At 40.5% G+C, this 13966-nt stretch overlaps 1 protein-coding gene across 1 annotated transcript; it reads right to left on the bottom strand.

Moving 5' to 3' along the window:
• Positions 1–297: 297 nt before the first annotated feature.
• Positions 298–1480, bottom strand: LOC136463541 (vegetative cell wall protein gp1-like). The gene has a single exon (XM_066462524.1). The coding sequence runs from the start codon at positions 1414–1416 to the stop codon at positions 838–840; it is 579 nt and encodes a 192-aa protein (XP_066318621.1). The 5' UTR covers positions 1417–1480; the 3' UTR covers positions 298–837.
• Between the last annotated feature and the right edge of the window lie 12486 nt (positions 1481–13966).

The following is a 13966-nucleotide window of genomic DNA, read 5'->3' as shown; positions in this document are numbered from 1 at the left end:
CAGAAATTTTTTTACAACACATTTATTCCCGATACTTGACACCTATAAAGGACCTTCTTGTATCTAAAATAAGGTTACATAAAATTTAGGCGTTGCTAGAGTAGAAACCAATTGGGCAGAGAAATCCTTTAAAAAGATTAGGAGTACATAATTAAGTCATGTTGCCTGTACGTAGTATTTCTTACATATGCCAAAAAATAATCTGTATTTCTTCGAAGGCGCGCTGCTTAAAAAAATATAGGTCAAAGTGTAGCATATTTGAGGCGATATATATATATAGTATACACATATATATCCATGTCAAAAAGACCATACAACGTATGTCATGCTTACACACCTTCATCTTTTCACCATCATCAGCTTTTCAGGATCACACGCTTCGACTTTTGATGTCAGCAGCGGCCACCCAGATCAATATTTCAACCACAAGCTTAAAGTTCCCAGTGAACTTTGAACGTAAACCCAATAATGAATGATCAATGCTTACTACACCACCGGCACCAATAGCACCAAAACATTTCATTGACTGCCTGCAATTAATGGTACGGCGGCGCCTCACGAATTATTGGCAACTCTAAATAAATACAACATGTACTCCGTATGTATCAAATGGAATCATATATATAGTCCTATTTACTGTAATATACTAGTAATTCGAGTAATTTGCAGTGAATTGTCATCGCACAAAATGCAAACGGCATCACGCACACCAATTAATATTGCTATCAACACAGCACACACGCGCGAACTGGGAGTGGGAGATCGAGATGGAGACTGAGAACTGGAAGTTGCAGCAGATTGCGGGCAACAACGACTTATCTCTCGGGCCTCAGCCGCTCAGGCCGCCGGCGACTTGGCCTTTGCGGCGAAGCAGGCGGCGGCGCGCTTGCAGGAGCGGTAGAGGCTGAGCATGGACAGCCACTCGGCGAGGGCGTCGCCGAGCCTGCTGGGCGACCGGCGCCGGGTCCGGCGCACGCGCACCCTCCAGCGCTTCGGCGGCGGGTCCATGGCGGTGGCGTACTCGGCCGGGACGACGGAGGCGTAGGGGTCGGAGCCGCCGGCGCAGGAGCGGGCGAGCAGCGACGGCGGGAGCGGGAGCGCCTTGCTGTTGTTGCCCTTGGAGTTGGAGCGGTTCCGGGCGGGCGTCTTGGGGATGCCCGGGCGGTGCTCCCACGAGAAGGGCACGGCGGAGGCGCGCAGCGGGGAGGGGAGGAACCGGTGGAACGGCGACGGCGACGTCGACGTCGGCGGGAACAAGGAGAACGGGGAGGCCGGCGCCGCCTGCAGGGACGGCGACGGCGAGTGGTGGTTGGGTTTCCCTGCCTGGAGGAGGCGCCGGCGCCGGCGAGGCGTGGCTACGGCGGAGGGCGGCGGCGTGGCCGGAGCCGGCGTGGGGCGCGACGGCGAGGCGGGCATCGGGGCCGGCCGGCCTCTGGTGACTGCTGGTGCCGTGGTGGTGGTGGCTGGTTGGGGTGAGCTGGGGTCGGTTGGTTTGGTCGGGCATTTTATGCTGCGCGCGGGGAGGAGCAGCGGCGCGGCGCGGCGCGGGTTTGGGCGTCGAGGCAAGGAATATTTTAGGACCCCGCGTCGGCCACGTGGGCGCTGACGTGCCTGCCCGAGTCGCTCCAGCTTGGATGCTCCAGTCCAACGTGGTAACTGAGCACTGTGGTGCTTCAACCGGCTTTGAAGATCCATGGTTTTAACTTTTACTGTGAGTATTGTTTTGGCTCAAACAGTTCCCACCAAACTCCTGAAAAATGCACTATTTAAAAAGAAGAATCCCCGTCACATCAAACTTGTGGTACATGCATAGAGTATTAAATGTAAACGAAATCAAAAACTAATTGCACAGTTTGGTTGTACTTTACGAGTCGAATCTTTTGAGCCTAATTAGTCAATGTTTGGACAATAATTCACAAATACAAACGAAACGCTATAGTAACGCATTAATTATTTGGCCACTCCCAAATCCGGGAACTAAACGGGCTCTAAGTTTTGCCTTTGCCCATTTGGCCGGCCCCACTGGTCTTTATTATCATGTAGTGGGTGACTAGGACCTTGTTTAGATTGCCTCAAAATTCTAAGTTTTTTCACTCTCTCTTCATCATATCAATTTTTGGACGCATGCATGGAGCATTAAATGTAGGTTAAAAAAATAACTAATTACACAGTTTGGTTGTAAATCACGAGACGAATCTTTTGAGCCTAGTTAGTCCATGATCGAACAAAGTTTGTCAAATACAAATGAAACGTGCTACAGTGTCCAGATTGCAAAAAAATTGCAATCTAAACAAGGCCTAGATGAAAATCTGATCCTAGGTGATGAAAGAATCGGCACCACTAACGCGGTCATGATCGATCCCCACTGACTTACGGCCTGTTTAGAATTCAAAAATTTTTGCGCAGTAACCGTCACATCGAATCTTGCGGCATATGCATGGAGTACTAAATTTAGACGAAAAAAAAACTAATTACACAGTTGGTCGAGAAATCGCGAGACGAAACTTTTGAACCTAATTAGTCCATAATTAGACACTAATTACCAAATACAAACGAAATGCTACAGTGAGCCAAAATCCAAAATTTTTTGGATCTAAACGGGGCCTTACTTTCTGCTTTTGGCCTTTGCCCGTCGTGTCATCTGAATCGGATGGCCATTGAGTACACGGGGTCTAGCAGCTTCACGTCGTAGAGTGTGTGCAGGCGACCGATATCGGACGTCGCCTGGGCCAGGCAACTCCGACAAGGAGGAAACCAAATAGACCCTTAGTTTCGTATTCTTTTTCTGGTTATCTTTAAACTGTTGTGTTTCTGTTAAATTATTAATGAAGACGAGGAATGTCTCGGTTTGAAAAAAAAAATACAGCCATGATCCAAATAGGCAAAAAGAAGTACATATTCATGTATCTCTAGGCCTTATTTAGATCGTCTCAAAATTCCAAGTTTTTTCACTCTCTCTCCGTCACATCAATTTTTAGACGTATGTATGGAGCATTAAATGTAGGTAAAAAAATAACGAATTGTACAGTTTGGTTATAAATCATGAGACGAATCTTTTGAGCCTAGTTAGTCCATGATCGGACAAAGTTTGTCAAATACAAACGAAACGTTCTACAGTATCCAAATTGTAAAAAATTGCAATCTAAACAAGGCCCTAATTTCGTCTGGCTAACAAGATGTGTGGCGGCAACACGGCATGTGTGGTGAATGGCATGGATCATGGGGGTGTTTGGTTTCTGCATGCTCTCCTAAAATTCCTGTCACATCGAATGTTTAGACATATGTATGGAGTATTAAATATAGACTAATTATAAAACTAATTACATAACTTACGACTAATTTACGAGACGAATCTTTTAAGTCTAATTAGTTCATGATTTGACAACGTATGCTACAGTAAACATGTGCTAATGATAGATTAATTAGGCTTAAAAAATCGTCTCGCAAATTAGCCTCTATCTATGTAATTGGTTTTGTAATTAATCTATATTTAATGTTCTTTATTAGTATTTAAATATTCGATGTGACATAAATTTTAGAAGCGACTAAAAACCAAACACCCCCTATATATATAACTCTTAAAGTCTCCTACTACCTACCATCTTTGGTTGTGCCAGAGCCAGACCCCTTGGTCTTGAAACTGACTGCCACCAGATCAGAAGTAGTTGATAAAGCAGTAGCTCTGCTTCGGTACGTCAACGTTTGTATAAATCATGTCGTTTCTTTTTATGCTTGTTTTTTTTAAAGTTAATCCTCTTTGCATTGGTTGATGATGATGAAGCAAAAGTGAAAGGAATCGATCTCTACCTTATCGTTTCACCGTCGATAGATGTTGCGGAAAATTCATACTGCTGTTCATGGTATACGAATGCGATGGATGTTCATGATTTGGATGGTTGACGGTGAACAACTGAACATGCAAATAATGTTCATGAACCACACGGCGCCTATCTTCTTATCGGTAGTAGATGGCAGGAAAATTAGTACTAATTCAAGTCGTTCTGGACAAAGTTTCGATCAAACATTTAGAATATAAATCATGGATAACTTTAAAGTTATTGAGTTTAGAGACGTGAAAACCATATGAATAGATTTATCTTGAGAAGTACTTTCATAAATATTTTTATAAAAATAAGAAGTCAAAGTTATGTTTTGGAGATCGTGTCGTTATCCGAAACGACTTTAATTACCGGTATGGAGAGAGTACTGTACTGTATTTAGCTGCGTGCTCTGGTCACCGGAGGTCCTTTTCTTACTCGGGAAAAGGAGACAGTGTGGTGTTGTAATAACGTAAGGCACCGCCCGATGAACCTTTCAGGCTTTGAATTGAAGAAAGTAAACAAGTGGTTACCTATTCCATTGCAATTTGAGGTTCGGCTGGTAATACGTCGTGCATCACGTTTGCCTCGAGCTTTTTGCATGCACGCACAGGGCCACGCCAGTGATCGATGACCTAAGCTAGCTAGTCAGGTAAAAAGAAACCTACTACATATAGTACTCTGATTGTTGATCTTAATGATCATGATCCAGTGGAAGGGTACGTCTAGCAATCAAATGCTAACGCATACCAGCTAGCTAGATGGCACTCCAGTCTTTTAGCGCACACGTGTACGCGAGACAAGGACGTACACACGGTTGCTGCAGTTCTAATGTTCGTCTCGAGTAACTTGCTATATAAGTAGGATTAGTATAATAGTACTATGTACTAGCTAGAGTATATAGTAGAAGAGGCTTATTGCTGAACCACGAGCAAGAAAACCCGAGGGGGAGATAATTTGGTGCATCTCGGGCCCTGTTTAGGTCTATTAGACCTAAAAATGAGTTAGCCAATAGGTGTTATCTTTACCGAGCTAATTTTTAGATGGGAGTGTTTGATCCACCGGCCTGCTAACAGGTGGTTGGATAGTGAGTTAAAGGTACGTATAAACTATTTAGCACCTATTAGTAACTACGAACCTACTAATAGAACTAATAGTTAGCAAACCCTCCAGCTAATAATTAGCATGTTATTAGCAGGTATATTTGGATCCATTAGTACTAACTTTAGCTGCTAATTTTTAGTACTAATAGATCCAAACATGCCATTGCACAGTTTATTAATAGTAATCCCCTGATTCACCTAGTAAAGAAGGGTTGCAGTACATGCAGGTAAGGAGGGCCTACTGGATCGAGCAACTCCTGCCGTCGTCACCTGAACGTGATGGACGACCCATCTCCGTATCCTATCTAATTAGCTGACGCATTCTATTACTGTGCTACTGATTATTATGTTATTATATATATATGTGTGTGTACATAGGTAACACGGTAGCTTCTCTATAGGAATATTAGCAGGGGTAAATTACACCATACGAAAGAAACACCGTAAAAATAAAGAACACGCTGGCTTACGCCAAGCAGGCATGCATCATATTCTTTCTCTGCCGGTCTGCCCGGCCGGGTCTCTTCCCTTCCCTTGGCTTCTCAGTTTTATTTGGGGGAAGTGGCGCACGCACGCAGGTGCAGGCGTGCAGCGCAGTTACTTACACGTACCAACGCGACCCATCTCCATCTGCTGGCCGGGGCTCTCTCGCTGCCGGTTAAGACATGTTTGATTTCCAGGTGATTTATTAAGGTCCTGTTTGGTTTTCATAAGTTAGGTGACTTATTAAGTTAGGTGACTGAAAACTAGTGACTTATAAATCATGCCTGTTTGGTTGTAGATGACTTATAAGCTCATTAAAGGTGTGGGCCTCACGCGAAAAAGAGTGACTTATAAGTTTTAAGCAGGGGTGAACCAACTTAAAACTTATAAGCAGGGGTGACTTATAAGTTGGTGGTGTTTGGCAAAATAAGTCACTTTTTTCACTTTTCAACTTATAAGTAGGTGACTTATTTGGAACCAAACAGGGCCTAAGTTAGGTGACTGAAAATTAGTGACTTATAAGTCATGCATGTTTGGTTGTAGATGACTTATAAGCTCATACCTGTTAAGTAAAAGGTGTGGACTTCACGCGGAAAATGGTGGCTTATAAGTTTTAAGCAGGGGTGAACCAACTTATTTCTTATAAGCATGGGTGACCTATAAGTTGGTGGTGTTTGATAAAATCAATCACTTATTTTACTTTTTAACTTATAAATAGGTGATTTATTTAGAATCAAACTTGCCCTGACTTAGGCGAGGAGAAAGTAGCTAGCTAGACAGGCAGGCAAGCAAGCATCGGCGAGGACGAAAACACCCGGAAAGCAAAGCAAAGCAACCAGTCGCTCTCCGGAAAAGGAACCCATCGAAAGAGAGCATACCTGCTAAAGTTAAGTGATGTGTATACGGTGTACCTCTTTGCTCTGTCTCTCTCTCTGTTTTTTCCTCCGGTCGATCCCCTTCAAACAACAAACTTGTCGACGCCCGGCCCTGAGCAGTCAGGAGGAAGTGGGCATAGATGTCAGTCGAGATCTAGCACTCAAATCGTGGTGGACCGTGGACCGATGTATGTGAGCAATGCCTACCAGATCAACGTCTAAACGGTCTGTTCATTGGTTGGTTTCTAGACTGATAAACCTGATTGACGCTGGTTTGGTGTGAGAAAAAAAAAACTTTTGGCTGACTAATAAGCTTTAGCTGAAACCAATAAACGAACAGGCTGAATAATTAAACACACGCGTTGGATCGCCTGGAAGGCTGGAAACTCAACAACGGAGCATGAACGCACGCGCAGACTTGGGCTACGAAATCTAGCAGTGTACTGTATTATGTTTGTATATTCCTTCTGTTGCAAAATACACGCTTATATAGTTCTATTTCATAGATCGTCGTCGTTAATATACTGCTATGTAAACTAAAAAATAGTTGTGCGTACCTACTTCCTCTGTCCATTTTTAAGTATCGCTATTGGTATTTATACTGATCAAACTTTTCAAAGTTTAACTAAATTTGTAGAAAATATTTGTAATATTTGTATATCTAAATGAGTTTATTATAAATTAGATTCAACGATTTATCTAATAATACTAATTTATGTACCATAAATAGTAATATTTTCTTATATATATTTAGTCAAAGTTGAGTACGTTTGATGGCGTATCATGAGTTTATCATATGAATTTTGGTGAAATCAACCTATTCTCTGTTAGGGTTTTTGTTCTGAAGAATCACCCTGCCATATGAGGTGGTGTAAACCAAATCAACACGAACATTAGCATAAGAAACCGTCATTTAACTGTCTAGGGACAGTTATTTTATTATGTCTATGCCTCTAAAAATGGTCAGATTTTCAACTGTAAATCGATTTCTAAGCTATAGTGCAACAAATGAAATAATCTAGAGATGGTTTTTTCTATATCACGAACACAGGAACATTAGCATAAGAAACCGCCATTTAACTGTCTAGGGACAGTTATTTTATTATGTCTATGCCTCTAAAAATGGTCAGATTTTCAACTGTAAATCGATTTCTAAGCTATAGTGCAACAAATGAAATAATCTAGAGATGGTTTTCTATATCACGAACACCCCCCGCCACCGCCCCCCACCCCCCCCCCCCCCCCCCCCGGCCCCCCCACCCCACCACCACCACCACACACACACACAAAAAAAGGAGTAAGGCCACTAAAAAGAATTATATATGTGTGTGTACATAGGTAACACGGTAGCTTCTCTATAGGAATATTAGCAGGGGTAAATTACACCCTACGAAAGAAACACCGTAAAAATAAAGAACACGCTGGCTTACGCCAAGCAGGCATGCATCATATTCTTTCTCTGCCGGTCTGCCCGGCCGGGTCTCTTCCCTTCCCTTGGCTTCTCAGTTTTATTTGGGGGGAAAAAATTGTTTTGTCGCGTGATGAGACTCAAATTTCAAAAAATAGAAAACCCTTCAATACGATGTCGGATAAAGATAATTTTTATATATAAATTGTAGACCTCGATGAGATCTACAACTTTATTGTTCTAATTTTTTTTTCATTTGAGGACAGTAAGATGCTCGAAAAAATAATATAAAATTTCAGCACCATATTTTGTCGCGTGATGAGACTCAAATTTCAAAAAATAGAAAACCCTTCAATAAGATGTCGGATGAAGATAATTTTTATATGTAAATTGTAAACCTCGATGAGATATACAACTTTGTAGTTTTGAGTTTTTTCATTTGAGGACGTTAAGATGCTCGAAAAAATAATATAAAATTTCGGCGCTACCAAAAATATCAAAAGTTACTGTTTATCCGCAAAACCGCTCAGAAGGTTGAAAGTTGAACTTTTTCCAGAGTTGGATGGCCAAAGTTGTCCAGTTTTGAAGTTTGAGGTTGAAATCCGGACTTTGGTGAAAATTGGAGGGTGTAAATTGGACTTTACCTTATTTCTTATAAGTAGGGGTGACCTATAAGTTGGTGATGGTTGATAAAATCAATCACTTATTTTACTTTTTAACTTATAAATAGATGACTTATATAGAACCAAACGTGCCCTGACTTACGCGAGGAGAAAGTAGCTAGACAGGCAGGCAAGCAAGCATCGGCGAGGACGAAAACACCCGGAAAGCAAAGCAACCAGTAGCTCTCCGGAAAAGGAACCCATCGAAAGAGAGCATACCTGCTAAATGGCCTATTCGCTGATTGATTTCTAGACTAATAAATCCGACTGATGTTGATTTAGTATGAGAAAAAAATATTATTAACTGACTAATAAGCCTTAGCTGAAACCAACAAACGAACAGGCTAAATAATTAAACACACGCGTTGGATCACCTGGAAGGCTGGAAACTCAACAACGGAGCATGAACGCACGCGCAGACGGCTACGAAATCTAGCAGTGTACTGTATTCTGTTTGTATATTCCTTCTGTTGCAAAATACACGCTTATATAGTTCTATTTCATAGATCGTCGTCGTGAATATACTGCTATGTAAACTAAAAAATAGTTGTGCGTACCTACTTCCTCTGTCCATTTTTAAGTATCGCTATTGGTATTTATACTGATCAAACTTTTCAAAGTTTGACTAAATTTGTAGAAAATATTTGTAATATTTGTATATCTAAATGAGTTTACTATAAAATAGATTCAACGATTTATCTAATGATACTAATTTATGTACCATAAATAGTAATATTTTCTTATACATATTTAGTCAAAGTTGAGTACGTTTGATGGCGTATCATGAGTTTATCACATGAATTTTGGTGAAATCAACATATTGGGCGCGTTCGCTGGTCTGGGTTTCTCTCTCACAAAACCAGCCAGTTTCAACCTATTCTCTGTGAGGGTTTTTGTTCTGAAGAATCACCCTGCCATATGAGGTGGTGTAAACCAAATCAACACGAACATTAGCATAAGAAACCGTCATTTAACTGTCTAGGGACAGTTATTTTAGTATGTCTATTTGTATATCTAAATGAGTTTATTATAAAATAGATTCAACGATTTATCTAATAATACTAATTTATGTACCATAAATAGTAATATTTTCTTATATATATTTAGTCAAAGTTGAGTACGTTTGATGGCGTATCATGAGTTTATCATATGAATTTTGGTGAAATCAACCTATTCTCTATTAGGGTTTTTGTTCTGAAGAATCACCCTGCCATATGAGGTGGTGTAAACCAAATCAACACGAACATTAGCATAAGAAACCGTCATTTAACTGTCTAGGGACAGTTATTTTATTATGTCCAGTTTTGAAGTTTGAGGTTGAAATCTGAACTTTGGTAAAAATTGGAGGGTGTAAATTGGACTTTGCCTTATTTCTTATAAGTAGGGGTGACCTATAAGTTGGTGATGTTTGATAAAATCAATCACTTATTTTACTTTTTAACTTATAAATAGATGACTTATATAGACCCAAACGTGCCCTGACTTACGCGAGGAGAAAGTAGCTAGCTAGACAGGCAGGCAAGCAAGCATCGGCGAGGACGAAAACACCCGGAAAGCAAAGCAAAGCAACCAGTCGCTCTCCGGAAAAGGAACCCATCGAAAGAGAGCATACCTGCTAAAGTTAAGTGATGTGTATACGGTGTACCTCTTTGCTCTGTCTCTCTCTCTGTTTTTTCCTCCGGTCGATCCCCTTCAAACAACAAACTTGTCGACGCCCGGCCCTGAGCAGTCAGGAGGAAGTGGGCATAGATGTCAGTCGAGATCTAGCACTCAAATCGTGGTGGACCGTGGACCGATGTATTCTGTTTGTAGGTTTGAGTTTTTTCATTTGAGAACGTTAAGATGCTCGAAAAAATAATATAAAATTTCGGCGCTATCAAAAATATCAAAAGTTACTGTTTATCCGCAAAACCGCTCAGAAGGTTGAAAGTTGAACTTTTTCCAGAGTTGGACGGCTAAAGTTGTCCAGTTTTGAAGTTTGAGGTTGAAATCCGGACTTTGGTGAAAATTGGAGGGTGTAAATTGGACTTTACCTTATTTCTTATCAGATCAACGTCTAAACGGTCTGTTCGTTGGTTGATTTCTGGACTGATAAACCTGACTGACGCTGGTTTGGTGTGAGAAAAAAAAATACTGTTGACTGACTAATAAGCTCTAGCTGAAACCAATAAACGAACAGGCTGAATAATTAAACACGCGCGTTGGATCGCCTGGAAGGCTGGAAACTCAACAACGGAGCATGAACGCACGCGCAGACTTGGGCTACGAAATCTAGCAGTGTACTGTATTCTGTTTGTATATTCCTTCTGTTGCAAAATACACGCTTATATAGTTCTATTTCATAGATCGTCATCGTGAATATACTGCTATGTAAACTAAAAAATAGTTGTGCGTACCTACTTCCTCTGTCCATTTTTAAGTATCGCTATTGGTATTTATACTGATCAAACTTTTCAAAGTTTGACTAAATTTGTAGAAAATATTTGTAATATTTGTATATCTAAATGAGTTTATTATAAAATAGATTCAACGATTTATCTAATAATACTAATTTATGTACCATAAATAGTAATATTTTCTTATATATATTTAGTCAAAGTTGAGTACGTTTGATGGCGTATCATGAGTTTATCATATGAATTTTGGTGAAATCAACCTATTCTCTGTTAGGGTTTTTGTTCTGAAGAATCACCATGCCATATGAGGTGGTGTAAACCAAATCAACACAAACATTAGCATAAGAAACCGTCATTTAACTGTCTAGGGACAGTTATTTTATTATGTCTATGCCTCTAAAAATGGTCAGATTTTCAACTGTAAATCGATTTCTAAGCTATAGTGCAACAAATGAAATAATCTAGAGATGGTTTTTTCTATATCACGAACACAGGAACATTAGCATAAGAAACTGCCATTTAACTGTCTAGGGACAGTTATTTTATTATGTCTATGCCTCTAAAAATGGTCAGATTTTCAACTGTAAATCGATTTCTAAGCTATAGTGCAACAAATGAAATAATCTAGAGATGGTTTTCTATATCACGAACACCCCCCGCCACCGCCCCCCCCCCCCCCCCCCCGGGCCCCCCACCCCACCACCACCACCACACACACACACACAAAAGGAGTAAGGCCACTAAAAAGAATTATATATGTGTGTGTACATAGGTAACACGGTAGCTTCTCTATAGGAATATTAGCAGGGGTAAATTACACCCTACGAAAGAAACACCGTAAAAATAAAGAACACGCTGGCTTACGCCAAGCAGGCATGCATCATATTCTTTCTCTGCCGGTCTGCCCGGCCGGGTCTCTTCCCTTCCCTTGGCTTCTCAGTTGTATTTGGGGGAAAAAAATTGTTTTGTCGCGTGATGAGACTCAAATTTCAAAAAATAGAAAACCCTTCAATACGATGTCGGATAAAGATAATTTTTATATGTAAATTGTAGACCTCGATGAGATCTACAACTTTATTGTTCTAATTTTTTTTTTCATTTGAGGACAGTAAGATGCTCGAAAAAATAATATAAAATTTCAGCACCATATTTTGTCGCGTGATGAGACTCAAATTTCAAAAAATAGAAAACCCTTCAATAAGATGTCTGATGAAGATAATTTTTATATGTAAATTGTAAACCTCGATGAGATATACAACTTTGTAGTTTTGAGTTTTTTCATTTGAGGACGTTAAGATGCTCGAAAAAATAATATAAAATTTCGGCGCTACCAAAAATATCAAAAGTTACTGTTTATCTGCAAAACCGCTCAGAAGGTTGAAAGTTAAACTTTTTCCAGAGTTGGACGGCCAAAGTTGTCCAGTTTTGAAGTTTGAGGTTGAAATCCGGACTTTGGTGAAAATTGGAGGGTGTAAATTGGACTTTACCTTATTTCTTATAAGTAGGGGTGACCTATAAGTTGGTGATGTTTGATAAAATCAATCACTTATTTTACTTTTTAACTTATAAATAGATGACTTATATAGAACCAAACGTGCCCTGACTTACGCGAGGAGAAAGTAGCTAGACAGGCAGGCAAGCAAGCATCGGCGAGGACGAAAACACCCGGAAAGCAAAGCAACCAGTAGCTCTCCGGAAAAGGAACCCATCGAAAGAGAGCATACCTGCTAAATGGCCTATTCGCTGGTTGATTTCTAGACTAATAAATCCGACTGATGTTGATTTAGTATGAGAAAAAAATATTATTAACTGACTAATAAGCCTTAGCTGAAACCAACAAACGAACAGGCTAAATAATTAAACACACGCGTTGGATCACCTGGAAGGCTGGAAACTCAACAACGGAGCATGAACGCACGCGCAGACGGCTACGAAATCTAGCAGTGTACTGTATTCTGTTTGTATATTCCTTCTGTTGCAAAATACACGCTTATATAGTTCTATTTCATAGATCGTCGTCGTGAATATACTGCTATGTAAACTAAAAAATAGTTGTGCGTACCTACTTCCTCTGTCCATTTTTAAGTATCGCTATTGGTATTTATATTGATCAAACTTTTCAAAGTTTGACTAAATTTGTAGAAAATATTTGTAATATTTGTATATCTAAATGAGTTTACTATAAAATAGATTCAACGATTTATCTAATGATACTAATTTATGTACCATAAATAGTAATATTTTCTTATACATATTTAGTCAAAGTTGAGTACGTTTGATGGCGTATCATGAGTTTATCACATGAATTTTGGTGAAATCAACATATTGGGCGCGTTCGCTGGTCTAGGTTTCTCTCTCACAAAACCAGCCAGTTTCAGCCAAGTTTCAGACCAGCGAACGGGGCCATTCTCTGTTAGGGTTTTTGGTCTGAAGAATCACCATGCCATATGAGGTGGTGTAAACCAAATCAACAGGAACATTAGCATAAGAAACCACCATTTAAATGTCTAGGGACAGTTATTTTATTATGTCTATGCCTCTAAAAATGGTCAGATTTTCAACTGTAAATCGATTTCTAAGCTATAGTGCAACAAATGAAATAATCTAGAGATGGTTTTCTATATCACGACCCCCCACCCCACACACACACACACAAAAAAATGGAGTAAGGCGACTAAAAAGAATTATGCGTGTAAATTGTAGGATCCTTGTGTATACGATCGATCGGATTAGCTTAGCTAGCTTAATTTAATATTTAATACAAGTTGCGAGCCCCCTGTGGTTTGGTGGTGTAGGGGAAATGGATTCTCTGTTGCTAGTCAATCGGCGGCGTGCCGTCGTCGTCGTCGTTGCTCACCGGCGCACGACATGTTGGATAAAAGCGGCCGCCGGAATTAATCCCACACCTACTAGTTACGTCGGTCGATCGCCGGCTAATTAGGCAGAAGCCAGAATGGAAGCAGCTGATGAGATGAACACGTACGCACTTAATTCTGACACATGCGCTTGCCCACCTCGGCCACATCGGCTCCTCTTGCAGAATGCGTATATGTTCTCATTCATTTAAGGACGCCGGGCTCGGGCGTCACTGACCCAGATGTGCATCAACGAACCAGCGGCCATGATCCTCTCCTCCCTCCTGGTGTTATTATTGCATTTATTTTGATGATTCTCCCCGGCCCGGCCCTCTGTTGATTCAACTTGCAGGGTTCATATCGGAA

This window comes from Miscanthus floridulus, chromosome 7, assembly GCF_019320115.1.
Source record: "Miscanthus floridulus cultivar M001 chromosome 7, ASM1932011v1, whole genome shotgun sequence".
Taxonomy (NCBI): Eukaryota; Viridiplantae; Streptophyta; class Magnoliopsida; order Poales; family Poaceae; genus Miscanthus; species Miscanthus floridulus.
Note: the sequence above shows the minus strand (reverse complement) of the source record. Positions and strands in the feature narration are given on the sequence as shown.